Source organism: Lissotriton vulgaris, chromosome 10 (genome assembly GCF_964263255.1).
Source record: "Lissotriton vulgaris chromosome 10, aLisVul1.2, whole genome shotgun sequence".
Lineage (NCBI taxonomy): Eukaryota > Metazoa > Chordata > Amphibia > Caudata > Salamandridae > Lissotriton > Lissotriton vulgaris.
In genome coordinates this window covers 712,147,808-712,170,148 of record NC_141698.1, presented here as the reverse complement: position 1 = coordinate 712,170,148, position 22,341 = coordinate 712,147,808, and the positions used below count along the sequence as shown (strand labels likewise).

The 22,341-nt window shown below is 42.2% G+C and overlaps 1 protein-coding gene across 2 annotated transcripts in view; it reads right to left on the bottom strand.

Moving 5' to 3' along the window:
• Window positions 1-3,752: 3,752 nt before the first annotated feature.
• NRP1 (neuropilin 1) overlaps window positions 3,753-22,341 on the bottom strand; it is a 229,333-nt gene continuing 210,744 nt past the window's right edge. For both annotated transcript variants that reach the window (XM_086941540.1, XM_086941541.1), the window contains exons 15-19: window positions 20,827-20,964; window positions 12,080-12,351; window positions 9,955-10,051; window positions 8,221-8,283; window positions 3,753-7,473 (exon numbers count right to left, since the gene is read on the bottom strand). In XM_086941540.1, the coding sequence (XP_086797666.1) occupies window positions 7,187-7,473; window positions 8,221-8,283; window positions 9,955-10,051; window positions 12,080-12,351; window positions 20,827-20,964 (857 nt within the window). In that variant the 3' untranslated portion in view covers window positions 3,753-7,186. The remainder of the gene's footprint in view (window positions 7,474-8,220; window positions 8,284-9,954; window positions 10,052-12,079; window positions 12,352-20,826; window positions 20,965-22,341) is intronic.

Sequence of the window (22,341 nt, the reverse complement as noted above, 5' to 3'; positions counted from 1 at the left end):
CCTCCCTTCGTAGGTGTGCGGCCACCGCCGCGAGGCATTTGGTAAAGACCCTTGGCGCTGACTTGAGCCCGAAAGCCAGGGTTGTGAACTGATAGTGGTCTTTGTCCACCTTGAATCTTAACATGTGTTTGTGTTTCCTGTTCATGGGGATGTGCAGGTATGCGTCTTTTAGGTCTATTGTGGACAAGTAGTCCCCGGGCCTTATTTGTGGGATGACCTCTTGCAGGGAAGTCATCTTGAACTTTTGAGTTTTTACGTAGGTGTTCAGGAAGCGTAGGTCCAAGATGGGTCTTAGGCTTTCGTCCGCCTTTGGTACTAACAAGTAGTTTGAGTACACCCCCTTGTTCCGTTCTCTGTGCGGGACTGGTACTATGGCCTCTTTGAGGAGCAGTTCTTGAGCTTCCTCCTGGAGCAGCTGCAGTTCTCTGCCCTTGTGACCCCTTCTCTTTGGCCTTCTGTTTGGTGGATATCTTTCCAACTCTATGCAGTATCCGTGTTGTATAATGTTTAGTATCCACTTGTCTGTGGTTATTTTTCTCCACTTGTGTAGAAAAAATCTCAACCTTCCCCCTACTGGTGTTGTGTGTTCTCTTGAGCCGTGTCCGTGCGAGCCTCTCCTTAGCTGTAGGTGCTCTCCCCCAGGAGGCTTTGGGTGGGTGAGCGCCTCCCTCTTCGTGGAGTCACTTTTGGGGGGGTTGATCACCACCTCTCCGTCTCTGGCCCCGTCCGTTTCCTCTCCCTCGAAAGGACTGGCCCCTATTCTAGGAGCTCCAATTCTGCCTCTGTTGACCCTGGTGCCATTGGTTGTCACCCTGTTGACCATGGTGGTGCGACTGATGCGAATGTGATTGCTGGTTTCCACCTCTACCATTTGGTCTCCTCATGGGGGTGCCTCTCCACATCCCCCTGAATTGTAAGGCTCCCATTGATTTGGCTGTCTCATTGTCTTTCTTCAGCTGAGCCAGTTTGTCATCCACCGATGCTCCGAACAGCGTCTCCCCATTGAAGGGGGTGTTCAGGATGTTGTTCTGTACTTCTGCCTTGAAGCCTGATATTCTGAGCCAGGCTTGCCTTCTCTCAGTGATACCTATGGCCATCAGTCTGCTTGATGTTTCTGCCCCGTCTAGGGCCGTCTTCAGGCATGCGTTTGCTATGTCCTTATCCCCCATCCACGAGGTGGGCTGCCCTCTGCCTGTACTCCTCAGGCATGTGTTTCAGCAACTGGCTCATCTCATCCCAGTGCTGATATTGGTGTCTATTCAGGAGTGCGTTGGAGTTCGCCATCCTCCAATGCATAGCCGCATTCCTTTCTATTTTCCTTCCAGTGAGGTCCATCCTCCTGCTTTCCTTATCAGGTGGTGGGCCAGATGTGGTTGGCACGTTGGCCCTTCTCCTGGCCGTTGCCGCGATAATAGAGTCAGCTGCCACGGTGCCCTGGATATAAGGGGGGTCCCCGGAGGAGAACTTGTATTTCTTCTCCGTCCTCGGGGTCACTGACCCGCATGTAGCCGGTTCCTTGAAGGCTTCGGTTCCTTGTGCCGTGACGCTCTTCAGCATGGGCAGGAAACTGCTTTTCGTCTGTGAGGGGAGCAAGGTTTCCAGCAGGAAGTCTGCCTTTGTCTGTTCCTCCTCCAACTTTACATTGTAGACAGTTGCAGCCTTCTTGACGACTTCATAGTAAGCCCCGATGTCGTCTGGCGGCGAAGGCCTCGACGGATACGTCTCCACAGGTTCCTCGGGGTTATCGGCCTCGAGATCCTGCCATTCTTCGTCTAACGACGCCGAGGATTCTGAGTAGTAGCTCTCGCGGAGGTAATCTCCCTCCGAGCGGTAGAAGTCCTCCTCTTCCCCTTCAACCGTGGGGTTTGGAGTTTTCGGCGGCTCTTCGGCCTCGAAATCCTCCTGCAACTCTACCTATTCGGCTGTCGCTGCGGTGCTCGAGGCGGCAGTCGCGGTCTTCGAGGGAATCGAGTAGTTCTTCATTTTCTCGTCGAAGTCTCTCTTCCTCTGGAGCATCGAGCTTCTCGGCTGGTCTCTTCGACGGTGCCTTCGACGTCGAGGCCATTTTGAGCGTCTTCTCGCTCGCGGGTCCCTTCTCGAGGGTCTGCTTCTTCGACCTTTGCTTTTCGCTGGTCTTCGCCATCTGGGAGTCCTTTTCGAAGGATCCGCTGGGCCTTTCGGAGGATGCAACTTCGGACGTCGAAAATTTCGTCGCCGGTGCTCCTTTCGAGGACTTAGCCTCTGTTTTTCGGGGTTCTCCCTCAGGCTTTCTAGGCCCTGTCTGGGTTTTCGGGGTCGTAGACTCTCCTACCTTTTTTGAAGGTCTCACATCGGTCTCTACGACCGTGAAGTCATCTGGTCCCTCGGCGATGTTCTCCTCTTCTTCGGAGGAGGCACCCAGGTCGTAAAGCGTCGGCGTGGTCCCTTTCCCTTGCATCGTCTGGTGGGCCAGCCTCTGTCTCTCTCAAAATCTCAAAGTCTTCGGCGTGAAGACTGAACAGGCGTTGCAATCCTCGCTGGAGTGGTCGACCGGCAGGCAGAGGTTGCAGACCGGATGCTGGTCCTTCTGCGCGTACTTGTGGTGGCAATTACGGCAGAACTTGAATGGAGTGTTGTCCATGTGCTCGGTCAGGGGGTCCCCTGCCCGCTCTTTCTCCTTGGCTGTCGAAAACCTCGAGGTTTTCTTCCTCCTTCTCCGTTCTGGCTCTAGGAGGTCTTCTTCTCCGACCTTCCTCGGTCCTTTTTCTTCCAAAAACTTGTGTATTTCCTTCTTTTCTCCTGAAACTTCTCCGAAGCTTCATGCGACGATCCAGACCCAACGGCGGAAAAAAGAATCTGAAGATGGCGCCCAAGGGTGGGAGCTTCCGCAGGAAGCGTGCCGACGTCACGAAGGTGCACCAAATGGTGGGACGTCGACGCCCACCTGGGCTACAAAAAAAAAAAAAAAAAAAGAGAAAAAAGACTACGAATCCGGACCCAACCACCAGATCGCGGAATAATGCACAGCATAGTGAATCCAGAAAGATTCACGCTGCAAAATCACCTTTAGGCCCATGGATGCAAGGGAAGAAGTCACAGGCTCAGTGGTGATTTGGTGCTCGAGAAGAGTGAAGAGTTAAGCCTGAAATGACTCTGCTTCCACCTTAAAGTGACATTTGTTTCACTTCTTGGACCACACCAGACCAATCAGGGGATATCTGATGTTTTATCACAATAAAAAGACCCTGTATATTGTGAAAAAGGATTAAGGAGCAACATTTAAATCAAATCCACCAATATATGAACCAGGATCCGGCGTCACAGGAAGATGCACATCCTTCTACTGATAGGGGACGTACGGTTAGCTATAATTAGCAAATTATGCACATCCATGGCAGATAATATATGTTCTTGAAGCTCAAGCATCCATTAGATGTCTGTAAGATTTTAATTTATGTAATTACTTATTTTTGTTATCAACCCTTATGTGTTAATTCCATGATCATTGCATGCACTTGTTGGTAATGCCATCTTTAAAAAATCTAACTAAATTTGTGAGCTTTAGTGAGACTACTTTGTGAAAATTTTCTGATCATAAATTAATGGAAATTAAAATCTTCCATGAAAGGGGAGCATGGATGAATATTATTCCCATAGTTTGGACTTCATCATTCCTGTCTTGAATCTTTGTGCATTTATAATATTGTAAATACCAGCCCAATCTGTTAAAAATAATATAAAGTAAGACAAAAGAAATGGTGTAACTAATGATGCATTTTTATGAAAATGTTTTATTCAACTGTATCTTTGGAATGTAGTAGTCATAGTTTGGAATTAAATTACAGTTCGGTTCTATGTGATCTTATGCTACTCAATGTCTGAGAATACAAATGTGATTTAAAGTTAAGGCTTCGCTGTTTATCTTAAAACAACAATTTACAAGTGTCATTGTCATAGAAAATAAAAATTTCTGTAAAAAAATTTGCACAAAAGTTTATGATGGTACAAAACATGAAGCAATAATATACCAGTAAAATGAACTCATTTTACTCCAGAACGTTTTTTTTTAAGTTTATCAATAAAGAAAAAATATGTTATTTTACATTTTTAAAATTATGAAACAATCTAAAACAATATAAACAAAACGATTTGTAACACTGCTTTTACAAATTATTAACTTTATAAACATATAATATTTTAAATATAATTATCAGTGCAAGATTTTTTATATTTAAAGTTGCAGTATCATTTTTCATTGCTGATTGGTTGACCACTTAGAAGAATTTCCTATGTATAGTGCTATAACCATATTGCAACATCTCAAAAGAAGAGGGGCCACAGGATGCCATTGCAAACGTGTACTGATTGAGAATAGTGGCATATACAACCTAAAACCCAAAGGCCCTTATTTATAAGGTTTTTTGTTGACTCGAGGGAATATTAAACCACATTAAGCTAGGAAACAAGAATTTGGTCTTGGCTTGAAACATCATTTAAAATTCCTTTAGGTTTTGACACAATTATGAAACTCATATTCTGCATAAGAAATTTTTAAGTTTGTCTTAAGCGGTGGAAAACCTCTTCCAAATGAGGCTACATTGCCCAGCATAAGTCTTAAGAATGTCTTTAACTATGGGAAATCTTTGATAAACCAGTCTCAAAGTTCCCAAGCAAAGTTTCAAGTTTGTTGCATATATTGTCATTCAGCGTCTTAAGTCTGTTCAAAGAGTGCTCAATAAATACGACAATGAATCAGAGTTGAGAAAGACCACTATCTAAAATAGAAGTGAGTCCAAATAATAAAGAGATACCTTGAACTTCACAGTGGTTATATTTTTAATTCATAACTGCACTGTGTTGACAATATATAGATGTTCTGTTACAATCGTATACTGACATTCACAACTTTCCCTATATATGTTTGGAGTCTTTCAATCAGAAAGCTATTTGCCATCAGGATATTAGGACCAGCTGGAAGGATGTACACACTTGTCCTTGCACACTAGAAATGGTTTTCTGTTTCATTTCAGAACCTGCAATTGATGCAACCCAATGCACTCCTTCCCCAGCCTTTCTATAACACTTCCTATTTGTCTATATACTCATTTAATAAATTAACAAAGAAAAAATTTACAGCTAATAGAAGTAAGGTAGAAAGTGAAGAACAAAAACATGTTTGTCCCATAGTCACTGCGGCCACCGGAGACTGTAGTTGCTGTGGTTCACTAGTTTCTTGTATTTAAACTGTACAACCACTGATGTCTGTTCACAAAGCAAGCATCTAAGAAATAAGTATTGCAATACAGTGTTGACCTCGTCTTGCTCAAATGTTTCCAAAGTATTATTAAAAATATACTTCTCATTACAAGAGAACACTCTGTATACTTCAAATATATCATTCTCATAGACTTGCTTCAGACTTGCAGCACAACTTACATCTGCTGCAAGAAACACACCATTGGTCTGAAATGGATTACAATTGGCTGCGCTAGTTTTTATTAACGCACATCGCAAGGAGGCTATGATTATTCTAGGATCAGCGGCAGTATAATGGGGCGTGACTTGAAGTCTAGAAGAAGTCCTCATTTGTTAGTACTCTGAGATGATTCTGACTTTAGGGAAGAATGCCCATTCGCGAGATTACTGTATCCCTTAGTGTCTCCATAGAGTGCTTTATTTCCAGTGGCTGTGTGCTCTCTCTATCCCACTTATGTGTGGTCCTGCCAATAAGCAGTTAAAGAAACATTTAGCTCTCTAAGACTATTGTTATATCATTGTTTTGGGGAAACAACTGGTTCACTTGATAGGAGAGACTTATAAATGCTTAGCTTTTACGTTCTATTACATTCTGATGTTGAAGTGAAATAAATGTATTTCTGCTTTGAAACTTAAAGTGTGAAATAACTCACTTTGTGTCCTTGGAAATGTTATTTTATCAATCATTTTTGCAGTGAAATCAGTATGGCGTGCATTGTGGAAAAATGATACTGTCACTTTAAGCTGCTAGCAAGAGACCCAAAGTTAGACTTTTGTGGGCTAAATTCGATTTTCCCTTATTTTCATTTGAACATGGACGGGGAATATTAACTAGATCCATTGCCATTACGATTAGCGATTAGAAGCTGCAGTGTCCTCTCCCCTTGATTATGGCAAATACTTCGGTGATCTACTCAAGAGTGAGTAGACATCTGAAAATACATTCTATATGAAAGAACATGAAAAGGAGATATTGCAGCTTTATACAAAAAGATAACAAAATGACATCGAACATAACACAAAGAGCAAGATTCTAGAGCCAGGATGCCAAATCTCCAGTAGCCCTTACCTTCTGTAGGCCACCTATATACGAGACGTATATTTTCATTTTAGCCACCAGAATGCAACTATAGACAAGGAGGGCTTTTACAGAATAAAAGCGTCTGCAGTCCTTATAAACACAATAGAATGCAGTACAAACACAAAAAGGCACTTGAGAGGACATACACTAGCCAGTGCCAAGAACATTTTCTCAAGGGCAGGCAGTACACTCTATTGCCTGTTGTGTCTGTCGGTGGTGCTGTATATGTTCTGGATGGAATAGACAAGCACAGTGGGTAGAACAACACTGAAAAAAAACATCAATAAACTTTTTACAGCTTGATTCACAGAGCCAACATATTCTATTGGTACTGATGCTACAGTACTTCAAGGACACCCTAACCCTTTATTGCCTATGCACAAGACCAGCAATTATGCACAAACACAGGTAAAGGAGTCTGCGAGCTGGCTGCTACTCCCGTCGCTTCGGGGCACTGACCCACAGGGCAGCATATCCATCCTTCTACAGGAGCCCCTTAGATATACTTTTTGACAGTATAGTGGATTTGTACACTGAAAAAGCACCCACAGGAGAGAAACAAAACAAAACATAACAGTAAAGGGTGGCGGGGGGGTACAAACTATAAGTCAATCATACTTGGTCTCAACACCAGCATTAGATTATTCAGAAACAAAACCAACTGAAGAAGCTGACTGTACATGATTCGGATTATAACATAGTGTCCATGTTTAGCGATTATATTCACTGAAGCTCCTGAGAAAAGCTTGGCTCAACGTCGATCAACGCACTCCTTTAAGCCTGTACAGTAAAATATTAGCCGTCCCCACAGCGCAAACATTGTGTCCTTCCATTCGGATGCTTGGAAACTTCATTGCTCATTTGACACCTTCATGCCTCTGAATAAGTATTCTGTGTGTTCAGTTTTTCTTTTTTTAACTTAACACCATCCACAAGTTCAAAATTGTAATTTTCCAGAGCAGACAAATTTCTTTCCGACATTCCATTATGCCAACAGGCACAGTACAGGACGACTCCACAGATGGCTCCCAAAAGGACCCCCAGTGCGCTCATAGCTATGATCGTTATGAGAATGGGATCCAACGTCTTGAGTACATTGCCAGGCTTTTTAGAGATGTCCTCAGTGAACTCATTATCCACATATTTTGGTGTGAACCCTAAATATAAACAGAGATATTAGTGGGTGAGGATCAAAAGTTGCAGAAATATGCTAACATACTCTATACATGTGAGTGCTGTTTAGTGAACTTCTCTCTTAGAATATGATTCGAGAAAGTCTCCAAGCAAAAGTTAGAAATATACTTCCAGAGGATCTCTACCTGTTTTGGAGTTTCACAAAGAATCACCAAGACAGCCAGGAGCACTTATGGAAATGTACACAAGAACACAGTATGATTGCTTGTCAAAGTTTACACAAGATATTTTTGCACGAGGTGGACAACTGTCATCAGCAAATCATGTGGAAATCTGAATTTGCTTGTTAGATTTATTTTGACTTAAGAGGAAATATTTTTCATTTGTATAAACAATTTGCTCAAATGAAGGTTCTTTGTGGTGTAATGCCTGTCTAATGAAGAAAGTTGGACATGATAAGGACATCCATGAACCATATTAAGAGCAATATGACAAAGACACAGTAGTGAAAGAGCAAACATGTGAAGAACAACAAACACACTACCAGTTAATAAAAAATAGGTGAAATCATTCAACGTGCATTTGCTGCGAAATTTATCAGAGCACTCACACTTTATAAACTTCGTTGTAGTTGTCTTCAACGGATATTTCCATAATAATAGAAAAAGGTTTGAAACTGTTGCGAGTCCAGAAATGTTCCTACACAAATCATCACTTACGCAAAATATGGTATTGTTCAACAGCCAAGTAAAACACGCCATTGCACCTACCTGTTTCATTAATTTCAGAGTCGTCTGTCTTTATTTCATTGTTCATATCAGGGTGTTCTGCATCTAAATAAGAAAACAAAATATGTTTATGAGTAGGCAAGCCAAATGATGGTCTAATATGTACAATGCTTAGTCCAGGCCCTTTTTAAAGAAACCTTAGGGGACGGTGGTAAGAATAGAGTATGAACTATATCTACTGCGAAGGACCAGACACAGCAAAAACCAACTTTGGTTTAGGAACTGGAGGCTGACGATTGGGGGGCTAAATGAGTATTGCGGGGTTGTTATCAAATATGTTGTGAATCTACTTCCGTGTTAGATAGCTTATCTAACAATAAATCTTTGCTCCTTACATGCAAGCCAGAGTGGTATTTTTGACTTCTTTTAACTGACAGAGAAAATACATTTTAACATTAGACTTTGGCAAACTGTGACAACTGTATAGATTTCACTGTTAACAGTATTTATAGATGGTGTACAAAAAGGGGTGTTTAGAACTTTGGAAATTATGCCCATGTTTAATGAATTTGCATGAAAACCTCAAAAAAATAAAATGACATAATCTACTGAAGAATAATGTTGGAAATTTTGCAACTCGGCCAAAGCGACAGAGAAGCATCCCTAAACGTGTTTCCCATTACATAATACATTCGGAGAGTTTGGGGAAGAGAGGCTGCAGTTCGTAAGTGCTATTGACATCGGTATTGCCTACAGGGTACGACCAAAGGTCAAACCTTCAATGATTACCCACATGGCATGGCCTACTATGTTCTGTAGATACTACAGGCATGAATAATGGGGGTGAGGCCAAGCTAAAGGCAATTTCTTCTGTCAAGTACCAGCAGCAATGATATCATGATTGACGCCGAATGTAGTGTCATAGTGGTGTAATTTGGGATGTAACAAGTGATTTCTGCACAGTATATTGGATGGCTGTAATTCCATAGCTGACCATAACTGGCAGGTTTGAGTTATATTAAGTTCTATAACATAACCATACCTACCCTTAAATAGAGCTGTTGAAATATGATTGCCATGGTAACCCTTGTATTTACTGAGATGGCCTATAAAAATTGAATGTTCAGACCTAATAGAGCTTGCCTCCTCTTGTACTGTAGTGGACATATCTGCTGATAATGTATGTACATAATGTATTACGACAGCCACCTGCTGTAGATACGAACATGGATAAAATGGCTGTTGCTATCTACTGGCACCCAAAAAATAATAAATAATGCTCTATAGTACAATGTTTTTCAGTGAACTGGGCATATGGTGCAATATTAAGGTACAACAGAAAACATTCAATAAGCACAGTTGATTCCGGTTAGTGCACAGGTCACTTATAGGGGTCGGTATCATTGATCATGTGGAAATACTCAGAAATTCTGCGAGATTATGCAGAATTACGCACAAAGACTGATTCTGCATGTAGTGCTATTTTCTTAGTGCAAAAATGGCCCCTTGAATTTATAATGGATGCGAGGATGCATTTTGCACTAAGAAAATAGCTCTAAATGCAACACAACATAAACAGCAGCTCCAGCAGCTGTTCCCATTCACTAAATGTGCTCTTGCAGTAGGATTTTTTCTCCCCGAAATTACTCTTAATTATGTGAGCGAGCGTAAACGTGTACCTAGGGGTAATTCTACATTAAAGAGTAGCATGGAATTATCAAAATTACTCTGATTACTCCAGTGCAATTGAAATTCTGACCAGGCCTAGTCACTTACCTCTGCAATCGCTGGGAGAAATGTGGTTGGCTATATTGATGTCATCAACTGCGATACCGCCAGCATTTCCTTTTCCAATTTCACCTTCAACAATCACCTACGGAAACAGATAAAAGCACCATTTGGTGAAAATTGTTATGCAATATGCAGTAGGTCTAGTTGAAAGAATGGTTTAAGAAATACTACTATATATAAAATATATTGACAGAGAGTATGATGATACACTATTTTTGAGACACTTGTGGCCCAACTCTCAATGTTTTCCCTCTGGAAAGGTGTGACATACATGATGAATCTTTTGGGACATTACAGGCTGCAGTAGGAATATAAAGGTTTCTAAAGCGTCACATAATTTATTTCTGCAGTTTGGATCAAAGGGCTGGATACAGGGAGGATTCTGAAAAAAAGCAGGTTTAATTTTTTTCTGATTATATTTACCCTTATTGTGGATGATCACACTTATGTTCTGTGAGCAAAGTTTTTAAACTGCAAACTTTCCCTATGATTGGAGCTTACGTATATGAGAATGGTTTGTGGATGAATACAGTTATATGAAGGTAATTCGAGCATAAGAGATCCATATGTATATTCTATCATCTTATCATTTATCTATTACAACAACTTTATATGCAAAAGCTAAGCCATTTAAGAAGGATCATCTGTTTTCTTAGAATACAGCACATGTAATACAGCTGACCATCAATCTTGGGCTCTCTAGGCTGAACTGAGTTAACTTGGGAAGATGAATTCCTTCTGTATAAACCTAAAAGGGTGCCAATCTTAGCAGAAGGACTATGCATACATGTGCCTCTTAGAGACCACACTTTGACAGCATTACGAGCTGTACACTTATTCCCAGTCACCAGGTGGATATCTTTACAAAATCTTTGCCTCATTCTGAGGGCTATAAATTGCATATGCCCTACTTTCTGCAATACAGATGCTAGGTATACAAGCCCACAAGGCCCAGGAGCCATATAGCCCAATCTAAAATGCAAATAAATTGATATCTTGACATATCAGAAACTGTGCTTTGTAGGCTCTCCTTTTTGATCCAATAAGTTAAACCTTGGAATTCAGCACCATTGTGAATCAGAAAAATTAGAGGGGCATTTACTAAGTATTTGCAACTGCACTCGAGTGGAACAAAGCAACATAAAGCATTATGTTAATTTAAATACTATTATAAAAGTCTCTTGGCGCAGGATGAAATTGTATAGTGCCACACAAGCTACGGCACAACCCTTAGTAAATAACACTTTTTGTGGCCATCTGTTCGTCACAAGGGACTAACCCTCCACCAGCTAAACCACAGGGTTACAACTTAGAAAAAAATAAAGCTAGTTTACCCACCACTTTCTGATGTTAACTCTACCTTAACCTGTCCGCAACACTTGATCTTGCTCATTGCAAAGGATAACAGATAAAGGATGCTGCCATTGCATCTCTGCTTTGATTTCAAAGCCTACTGACATCCTGACTGGACTTCATGACTATTACTCATATCCTTATACATAAGTTCTTCTATTTCTGCTTACAGTTTTGACCCCAGGCATCCCTCATCTATCATCTGCCAATGCCTGCCTCCTACGTATGTCTAGTTTTTGCCTCCAATCTTCCTGTATGAACATCTAGAGCTAAGCAGGTTGGACCTTTAGGACTATCACCAACCACCTCACTTATTTTTAAGTCAGCCATACTCACTATAACATGAACCTTGGAAGAGTGGAACTTACCCAGTCTAATCAAAGGGCCTGGGGAGTCTGCTGACTTTTCTAACAACAGAATCGACCACCCTAATCACTAACTTTCCTTTTGATCAAGATAACATGATTCTCAAAACAACCATACTTATGTGCAGTGTCCGTGTATTTGTCTCTTGGCAGTTGTATTAGCTTCACACATGACAACAAATACTTCCCATTTAAACCTCCCTTCAATTTCACATTCTCCCAACCATACATGCATGCTATGACCTGCAATCAATGGGACAAGATTAAAAAGAACTGCACGCCCATATCAGTGATGGATGAATGCTACAATACCACTGTGACCGTTATCATCTCTAAGTCATTTGGATCATTGACATTCATAGTAATCAATAAATCCCATCTAACCACGTTACCTGGTAATGTTTCAAAGTTTTGTGAAGCAGGACGCGTCCTTCCTTCCAGTGGACCCCTTGATTGCCAGCCATTGTCCACAGAATTTGGTCAAATTCTTCAGGTTTCTGGTACCTCAGTTTGACTCTGAGGGTACCCACGTGGCTTCCGTACATGAGATACCAGAATGTCATGCAATGTGCTGCGTTCTCAGAGGAAACCATGGGGCTCACTAGACGGGCAAATTTACCCCTTTGCTTCTCATCAGCCGCAGAGTAAATGAAATTTCCATCTCCTGCCAAAACAAAAACAGTGTTAGAAAAGGGGAATATTTTTTCTCTTGACAGCAGTGATAATTTAGAACTGTTATACATTTAATATTCCTTCTTTTTAGCTTCAACCGGATTGTGCTGAACTGCATGTAGTGTATGTACAGTGATGATTCACAAAGCAAGCTTTGTGATTATGTGTCACTTTGGTCTGTTTCCTCTACAAGCACTGAAGCCATATAGCTTTTCTGAACTTTGCTGCTGATCTTGTTTTTAATTATCTGTGCTCAACAGATGGCTACATCTCATTGTGGTGAGCTGTGTCCCGCCACCCTGGGATCGCTCACAGTTGGAACAGATGGAGATCACTAGGCAATTCAGAAAAACCTCAATGCCTTCCATCGGGAATTCAGGAACATCATGATCATGCACGGCTCATTGCCCCCCAATAGCAGGGATACAAAGGGCTGCAGCCAAGGAAGTTGTAATGGAACAAAGGAGATGAGAGCTGAAGTCAGACTACGATTCAGACACACTTGATCTGAAACCATGATGGAGCGTGAGATTTACAATGGCAGGAGAAATTGACTCATGGCAGTTGGTGGCTGGCTGTGTGGAATAGGACCCCTTCTTTAAAAATCCTCTGTTTACATGTAAACTAATTTAGAAAAGAATTATACCAATATAGTTGGAAATAGATGGATCAAAATCTATAGGAACTAGTTATAAATCAACAGGACAACTATAGGGGCCTATTTACAATGAATTGACGGAGTGCTGTGTTAGCCTTCCTGGCTTAACGCCGCACTCCGCCATTTCAGAAACGCAGGGCGCACCATGTTTACAACAATATGGTGCAGCCCGGCATCTCCCCCTGCGCTGGCGCTAAACTTAGCTGCCTAGCACCAACGCAGGCACCCTTGCAGCATTATGCAAGGGTGTCTGCGTTGAGGGGAAGTTTGTTTATGGGCAGGAAGGTCTCCTTTCGTGCACATTAACAATCTTTAAATTACGTTTTGTAACTTTTATGTATTTTATATAGAAATTTCAAAATGTCAATACATTTTTTGATTGTTTATGTGCAGGAAGGGACACTTTACTGCACATAAACAATAAATGACAATTTGCTGTTTCTATGTGTGCTGCACAATGCAGCACACATGAAAACCACAAAAACGAGGAGAAATAAAGCATTTCTCTTTGTCTCGCATGTTTAAGACCAGGTTTTACCTGGTCAAAATGTTGGCGCTGCCTCCTTTTTACACAGCCCTTGTAATTATGGGGCAGTGTCAAAATCAATGGGTGCTGCAGTGGAACGCCAACCGCAACACCCATTGCCCTCCCCTTTCACGCTAAGTACAGTGTGAAAGGGTGGCTTATTTATAAGGCAGCATTAAGCCACATTAAGAGGCTCACTGCTGCCTTGTAAATGAGTATGAGTCGAAGGTCCTATCGCGTTCACAATGTCACTGAATGTCACGCTGTGATGGTGATAGGGGCTTGTAAAAATGCCCCAAAGTGTGTGAAAGCATTGTTTCAGTCTGAGTCTATACCACTTAGCAAATGTGATTAAGAGAAAAAAGGTCCATGTAGTGTGATATCTTTGAGATCATGTAGTCAGACTTCAAATATGTCCCTCATGAAGTCTTCATGCATTCATACTAAACAACCTGCGGCCAGATGTCTGAAAGGTTTCTGCAGAAACACAGTAAGAATTAGTCAGAGTGACCGGTCCATATGAGGTAGACATTTGTGACGAACTACTGCAGAACGCATGGGACATCCTAGAACAGGGGCGATGGCTTTGTAGTGTGATCCCTTACCATCGTCATAGGTCCCCTCGTCCATAATCAAGAAAAGGAGGCCAACCATACACACTGTGACTCTTGGGGACTTTAGGATGCTAAGTCACAATATTTGGCTAATTGTGCTATAGGATAAAAGAGAGAAGTCTGCTGTCAGAAGTACAGCTTTGTAAGTTAAATACAACTATCCAGAGGAACTGTTGCAGTGTGCCACTGAATTGACTCCTGGTATAGTAATGTTAAAAGCTGTGTTAAGCTCTGTCTCTTTCCACAGCATGTGGAGTATACCCAAGTTGTTGGGCAAATTCCCTAGGGATTTGCAGTGCACATAGGGTGTCAAATTATACAGTATTTTCAACCCCTATTATATGAAAAAATTGCCCATGGCCTGCATCTATGATACTCTGAAGATACCATTGCTACCATGAATCAAAGAACGAGTGGTTGACATGTTGAAAGCTAGTCTGCCAGAACACCTTTGTAAATATGGATTTAAGCCATAATTAACAGTAATGTGTTCTGGTTGATTAAGCAGAAGAGAGAAGTGACACCTCTGAAATTCTAAAACGCAAAACGCTTAATTGCAAAACAGTCTGAAACCACTTTAAAAGGCTCCTCTACCCTCTGTACACACCTGTAGCAAACATACATGAATAAAAAACTACACTTAATTTCAAAACCAGCACTTGCTGCAAATTTAACATTTCGGCCAATTAAGTAGACCTATTAAAGAGATAAAAATCGAGTAGCTATGCCAAATTTTTTCTACTTGATCTTGAAACTACACGGGCCCTGAAATAATCCAATGATCCAACTATCGGAGCCATCGAAAAATCAGTGACCCATCAATATGGTTTGTGAATGACATCAGTGATTCAACTACATAGGCTATGAAATAACTGGGATAAAGCCTTTACCACGCAATTTCTTTACCACAAATACTTTACTATGCATTAACTTTACCATGCATATGCCTTTGCCACGAAAGGTATGTATATTTAAGGCAAGTGTGTGTGTGCAAAATATTCAGTTTAAGAGGCAGGGCAGGGTATTTTTAGGGTTATGGGGTGGGTAGGGTTATGAGTGGTAAAGGTATTGTTAGGGTTTAGAGGTGGGCAATGGTATTGGGTGGTAATGGCATTTTTAGGGTTTAGGGGTGAGTAGCAGTATAGGGTGGTTAGGATATTGTAAGGGTTTAGGTGTGGGTAAGGGCAAGGGTATAAGGTAGGGAGGGTTTGGGGGGAGAGTGTATAGGGTGGTAAGAGTATTTTAGGGATAGAGGTTAAAGGTATAGAGTAATAAAACTAGGCTTAGGGTTTAGGGGTGGGTAAGGTCATAGAGTGGTGAAAGTAATTTTAAAAGAGGGTGTGGAGAAGTTTCCTCCAATTAAAAAAACATTTAATTTAGTTTTTTTAATGAGGTGTTGGTTGGGGGGCTTCCTCCCTTCAAAAAATTAATACAAAATTCATACACAAACACATATTTATATTTGAGTTTGACTTACCACAAATTTACTTACCATGCATGGCAAAGACATGTGTGGTTAAGACATATGCATGGTAAAGGCATGTGTTGTAATTGCAATGAGTAGTAAAGGCAATTAGTTGTAAAGGTATTGTGGTAAAGGCATATGTGGTAAAAGCATATATTTTAAAGTCATACAACCAAAATAACCCACTGATTCAACTACATGATTCGAGAAACAATCCTGCGATTCAGCAACCTGGACCATGAAACAATCCAGTAATACAAATGTACGTACACAAAACAATCCAGAGATCCGACTACATGAGCCGCGAAATAACCCAGAGCTCCAACTACACGGATGGAAAATATTCAACATAATAATAATAATAATACTGTGATTTATAGAGCGCGAACAGCTACCTCCTAGGAGGTGTCCTGTCACTAAACATAATGGACACTTCTTTGATAATGCTGTTCATAACTGTTTATGGTTCCATGTAATAATGTTGAACTTTAAAATCTGACAATGTCAGTTCTCATAAAGTAAGGGTGAGCCAACACAGCTGCCAGTCGTCAGCATAGATACAGTTATATCTAGCATTGTCGGGCTGTTATTTGTGATATGACTCACATAACAACACAATAAAACTATTATTGACGTGATCCTTGGCCTTTTGTTTAGTCGAAAAAGCAGCTGTCCATGAGCAATGTGTGAGGGACGGAAAGGCAAGCATAAAAACAGACACAGGTTTTTGAGGCAGGGTGGGACCCAGGCTTAAATATTTGTAGACCACGTTTAAAATCAATTCTATACCACATGCAAGACACACATTCCAGAATAACTAATAACATATTTGTGTACGTTGTGCTGAAAAACCAGCAATATCGAGTCTGCGCGAATACTTTGATCAGTGCCACAATCATTTTTACAGAACCCCTGGTTTGAATTAAGTGAAGAAGAGAGGCTTCCACCACCGCCCTGCCAGTCTCCGCTCCACCCGCCCTGCCAGTCTCCCCTTCACCCACCCTGCCAGTCTCCGCTCCACCCGCCCTGCCAGTCTCCGCTCCACCCGCCCTGCCAGTCTCCGCTCCACCCGCCCTGCCAGTCTCCGCTCCACCCGCCCTTCTGTGAACAGTGAATGGAGGACATGTTGATGAGGACATTCCTAGATCTCATAACAAGTGGGGTGGACTTGGCCATTGATTGGCCAGAACCTGTTGGTCTGGCTCGACATTAATATCTTTAGTGAAAGGGATTCCCAAATTAGGGACAACGTTAGTTTTTAATTCCAATGGATACCGTGAAAGTAGAGTGTGAGCATTTCTTCTAGAAGGCAATTAGAATGCTAGCGGTTCTGGCATTGCTATCTTAATTGGTGCCTCACTTCTCTGTGCTCTACAGCTTTTAACTCTCTCTTCAGATGAGGCAATCAACTTCCTTCAGTCTCACTCATTCCAGTGCTATTTCCCTCATTCAAGATAATTAGGGCGAGTTATTTTAATACCATTTAAAGTGAAAATGTTTTATGTTCAATGATTTCCATTTAAATGTTGTCTGTTCTTTCTAATTCCCATGTTTTCTCATTCAGCAGCGGGATAGTAATGCACGTGACACCCGAATACAGGATCATAAACACATATAGCAAACACTGACAGAAACACACACATGCGTGTGCGCACACACACATATGCACACAAATGCACACATTGTGCCCACTCCCCGAGACTCACAAAGTCTGACGAGAATGATCTTTGTATTTAATGTCTGTTAAGATATTTCTGAAATATGAGTGCGACAGCTATAATATTCTCTCTTCTCCATGTGTATTTAGTGCTCGAGCATCTTGATGTTGACTGTGGGGTTGCAGCAAAACAACAGCTTGAAATGTCAGCCAAGTTATACATGGATTGTGAGTTCAAATGCAATCCTTTCTCCCAAATCGTTGGCATCTGAGAGCATATCTAGATGTTAACAGTGGGGTTGAAGCCTCACAACCTCCTTTAGCATCTGCCAGGATATACATTCCTTGGGAGTGAAACTGCAGCAGCCTTTCTTCACCATGTAAAGTAAAAAATATTGCTATGTCAATGATTTTGTTCATGATGCCTCGATGTTATGAGCGAGGTCATGAGAGTTTTTTGCAAGCTACCAAAGCCTATTGCAGGGCGATGTCGCCTTTAGTAAGGGCTGTAGGGTATTACCAAACTTTAGAACGCCATAAGAGAGGTAAATCAGAATCATTCTCTACCACATCCAGATATCAAGGAACATTTATGCCTAAGACATTCAGGGGGAGACTTACAACATTCTAGTGAAATGCGGTACAGCAGCCAAAGATGCTGCACTGCGTTGCACTAGGAGGAAAGAGAAAGGCAGCACCAAAGCTGTTCAGATACGACTCTGCTGCCCGAAACCCGAAGCCTACACCCTGTCACAGGATAAGGTCCTTATTACGATGGTGGACGCACTTCAGTCCTTCCGACATCGTCTCCATTTTGGGACCACCCGCCAACAAGGCGGCAGTCCCACAATAGGTATTAGGCTGCGACCGCCGTGGCGGTCGCATCACCCACCTAGGGGGTGCACCTGCCCCAGTGTTAAAAGGGGATGTTTTACATATTCCTGTACTACGTGGCGGGCACCATGCGGTGCCTTTCACATTGTACAGGGATATATAGGGGGCACCATAGGTGCCCCCCACACCCAAAGAAAAGGCCATAGTTGAAGGGGGGCCTGCTACAGGCTCCCAATGTCCATCCCCACCAGCCTTTTCATGGTGTGTTTACCAGCATGGAAAGGCTGGCGGGGAGGGAGCAGCCTAATCCCTACAGTGGTGCCTGATAGGCACTGTCACCATTTTAGGCATTGGGAGGCCCTCCGCGGGACCTGCAGGGTCAAGGAGTCCGTCAGATGCGTGGCAGTCAGAATTTCCGCCTGCCTGCACACCGCCCGCCATCAAAATCTGGCGGGCGGAAAAGCTGCTTAGGATGGTGGGGAAACCGCCATTGACAGCCTGTCTGTGGCGGTCTCCCCGCCATCCTAATCAGACCCTAAATTCAGAGTAGTGTGTGTTCATGGTAAAGAGGTTAAGGGATACAGGGTGGGAAACGTTTCCAATAAGATACTGACTTAATTGTGTCTAAACAGGCTATAATCTGTAATAAGAAATTCGACGTTATTCTGACAAAGGAGGGCTGATAGGAGAGAAGATGTGGGCGGTTGCCAGCAGTCTTTCAACACTTACAAACGGTGGTTATTCCAAGAGATTTTGCATTAAGAGGATGCAAACATCAGCTGCCTCCTGCGATACCAAAGGAGTTTCGCGAGGGTTCATTAAAGCAACATATGTCATCTTGTCTAAAGTTCACTTGAACTGACATTCTGTGCTCCTTATTAATTCGTGACACTGCATTCATTACAGGGGATAGACTATTAACCTGCTAGGGTACTACAGAAAGAGACATTTGAAAATAATGTAAAAGTGACCACTACTAGGGTCCATCGGAAAGTCTCCATCTGTAATGTATCATCAACGTCTAACGCTTTGTTTATAAGCTGTGTGCTAAATTCCAATTCCTGTGCAAATAAGAATTCCAAGTTGTGTGGTCTATATCACAACCCCACTGCTTTACCCCGACAGATTTCAGCACATCAAACCTGCTGAAATGTATTGTGGGGGAGAGGCAAAAACAAAAACAAAAGATGCAAACGTGGTGCTCTAAATAGCGATTGTTCATGTTATGCCTCATTTCCAAGTGAAAAACTAGGAAAAATATATATTTACCTTAGTAAATGCCTTTCCCTGGCACATTTGTAACCACGGTCTATGTGTTTGTTTTACATATAGAAGTGCTAATAACTTCAAATCACATATGAACACATCATATATAAAAGACACACCAACACACAACAACTTCTTAGAAAAGGGCATGTTTGTGGTCGTCTATGAGTACTTGTCTAGCTGTTCATCTGCGATCAGATATAAAGGAACCAATTATCCCAATCTCCATTGTTGATGATGTTGTGTGCATGAATTTTGGAACTGTGCTGGCAGGAGTGGAGTGTTTCAGCAGACAGACCACTTAAAATAGCTGAATGAATGATTAAAAACACTTGCCTTGCACCACTCAGCAAATGGAATAACCTCAAGGATAAGAGGCAATCAAACTGTGTGCCACAATTTCGGTGTGGTCATGGGTTTCTAAATCCCTGATTCTTTTTCTTTTTAGTTCTATTGAATCTTAACTCGAACCACCAATAACTCAAGTGAAGCAGTACACAGGGTGGGTCATGTGTGTATGGTTGATCGATGGTCTACTATCTTAAGGATGGATGGGTGTTAGCGAGTTTAACTTATTGCAAGTGAAACCTCTGGCCCTTTAAATCACCATCATTCAGCCTACATATAATTCTCATATTGTGCATTTGAACATTGTTTGTTGATGTACATTTCTTCCCACACAGATATCTGACTAATCACATTTTACAGCGTACTCCTTGACTGATTTGTTTTTATTCCAAAGCTAGGCTCAGGATTTCCATAAGGCAAGGTGGGGCAGTGGCTTTAGGGTGCCTAGTAGGCGGCACCACATCTGCATAAAAGACCTACAAATGTTACTTTTTCCAGTGCATAGGGAGTGCTCCAAAGGCAAAGTGCTATTTGCTAGGAGTCCTGAAAATAGTTGTACTTTTGCTGTCCACTGAACTCCTGTGACATAATAGTTAGTGAGGGCCCTATTGCTATGCTGTCGTATTCTCTGTCGAGTAGCGGCCGACCTGCCATCCTGCCACTGTGGTCTTTCCCTAGTGGTGTGCCTGCCAAGAGGCTTCTTTCACAGCTGGAATGACGCCATAGACCCTCCATGAGAGCGGAACAATGAAGTGAACAATGAATTGAACCAGAAGACCATTTCTTCTGCAGCCTTTTGTAATGGGGTGCCCACTTAAACCCTTTCATCAAGGCTGATTTTGATTTTCAGCCAGGACCTCCTATCTGTGAAATTATATGTAACTGGGTGCTAAATGAACACATAAAGCATATGTTCTTCATATTTTGAGTAGCTGTTCGTATTCATGTTCATATGTTTGTCTACATGGGCATAAAATAACCATTGATTTTGACTTCAGTTGTGCAGCACTAACCACCCCAAATACAAACGGAGTAACATAGTCTACCTTTACAGAATGCAATGTGGTAAGTGGCAGCATTAGTGTGAAGCTTGTCTTACCTTTGTGGTCTTGGACGGGCCCCATTTTGCTGGTCAGAATCGACCACCTCAGGTCCACTTGGGTGTCGTGTTCCCACTGGCACAGGGTCTTGTCCGATCCGAAGCCAAACTCACAGGTGAAGTTATCAACCAGGATATCTGCAGAGGCACGGGAAAAGAGAGAAGCAATGCATTCAAATGTAATTCATGTCTTTTATGTCACTTTAATCAAGCGCATGCAGCGATCTATTTTAATTGATTAAGGAAAGCTGGTGTTCTTGGGCATGGCCTAGTCAGGACCCGAGAGCGGTCACCACATCAGACTGGGGGTGCAAGTAAATGACTTCTGAATCCTATTCAGCTTTAAAGCTGCACCGAATCTATTTGAAAAACTATTATTGTCAGGGAGAAGTGCGTGACACCATTTATATCGAATAGAACCAAAACGGGCCGCAATCCTTAAGAAAGCTCGGTAGACTGATCGCAAGACCATATATATGAAGGGCAAGTGCTTTACTCCCACCGCGGCTGGTTCAGACTTTAATAATTCAAGTTTTGGGGAGGGAGGGTGAGGTGGATAGGTGTGCAGGGTAGTGTAAAAATTGGTACCATCATGTTGAGTAATAATAAAACCTCCTGATCACGCTCATAGATGCAATTGTGTATAGACATGGTCTGGAATTCAGAATGGTACAAGACGATATTTAATGGTTCCTCTAGTTCGCCTACTTCATAAATGACCCACTAGGTGGCAGTATTGCAACAGAGAAAACGTATAGACTTCTGACAGAAAAGAAAGTACTTCACTTTGCTGCCGCCTTTCTTAGTGGTTTTCTTAAAAATCCCCGAATAAACCAGGGGAAGTCTGGTTTGACGCAGTTTCTTGCGGTCAGAGTGCGCTTGGAATCTTGTTTTCGATGCTTTTCGGCTTTCCTGAACTACTCCACACACTCTTCAGAAGATCTACGATAGGAAATGCGGGTTTTATTTACGCCCAGGCCATCGCATCGCTTTGTGGCAAATGAAAACAATTCGCTAGCCGTGCATGGTAGCCCGACTTCCATCGGGGCCTAGTCCAGGAAGCGGGCCCCACCTCTGGCGCTGGCGACGCCAAGCAGACAATGCGTCTCAGCATGTGAACTTCTGCAGTGGGGGACACGGCGGCATGTGAGGCCGGAGGAAGAGATCCATCTTCAAGTGATGTGTTTATGGGCCTGCCGAAGCCAAAGGACAACATATTTATAGCTCGTAGTATTCGTATCCTCTTCAGCGCGCGGCCTCCATTACCGCACAATGCACTTGCTGAGCGAGTGCGGCTCGTCTGTAAAGTATATGCATTATATAAACAGGTAAACAGAGAAAAACGCTGATTTTGCTGCAGAAGCATTGCTGCTATAAAACCTAAAAGCCAGAGTGCTCTGTGAGTCAGCAGCCATCCAGTTCTTTCGAAAGGCACGCGGTGTACTTTCTTGATTCAGCTGGGGTGGATTATTTTTGATGCATTTCTCTTTCAAAGCTGGTGAGTTTGTTGGTTTT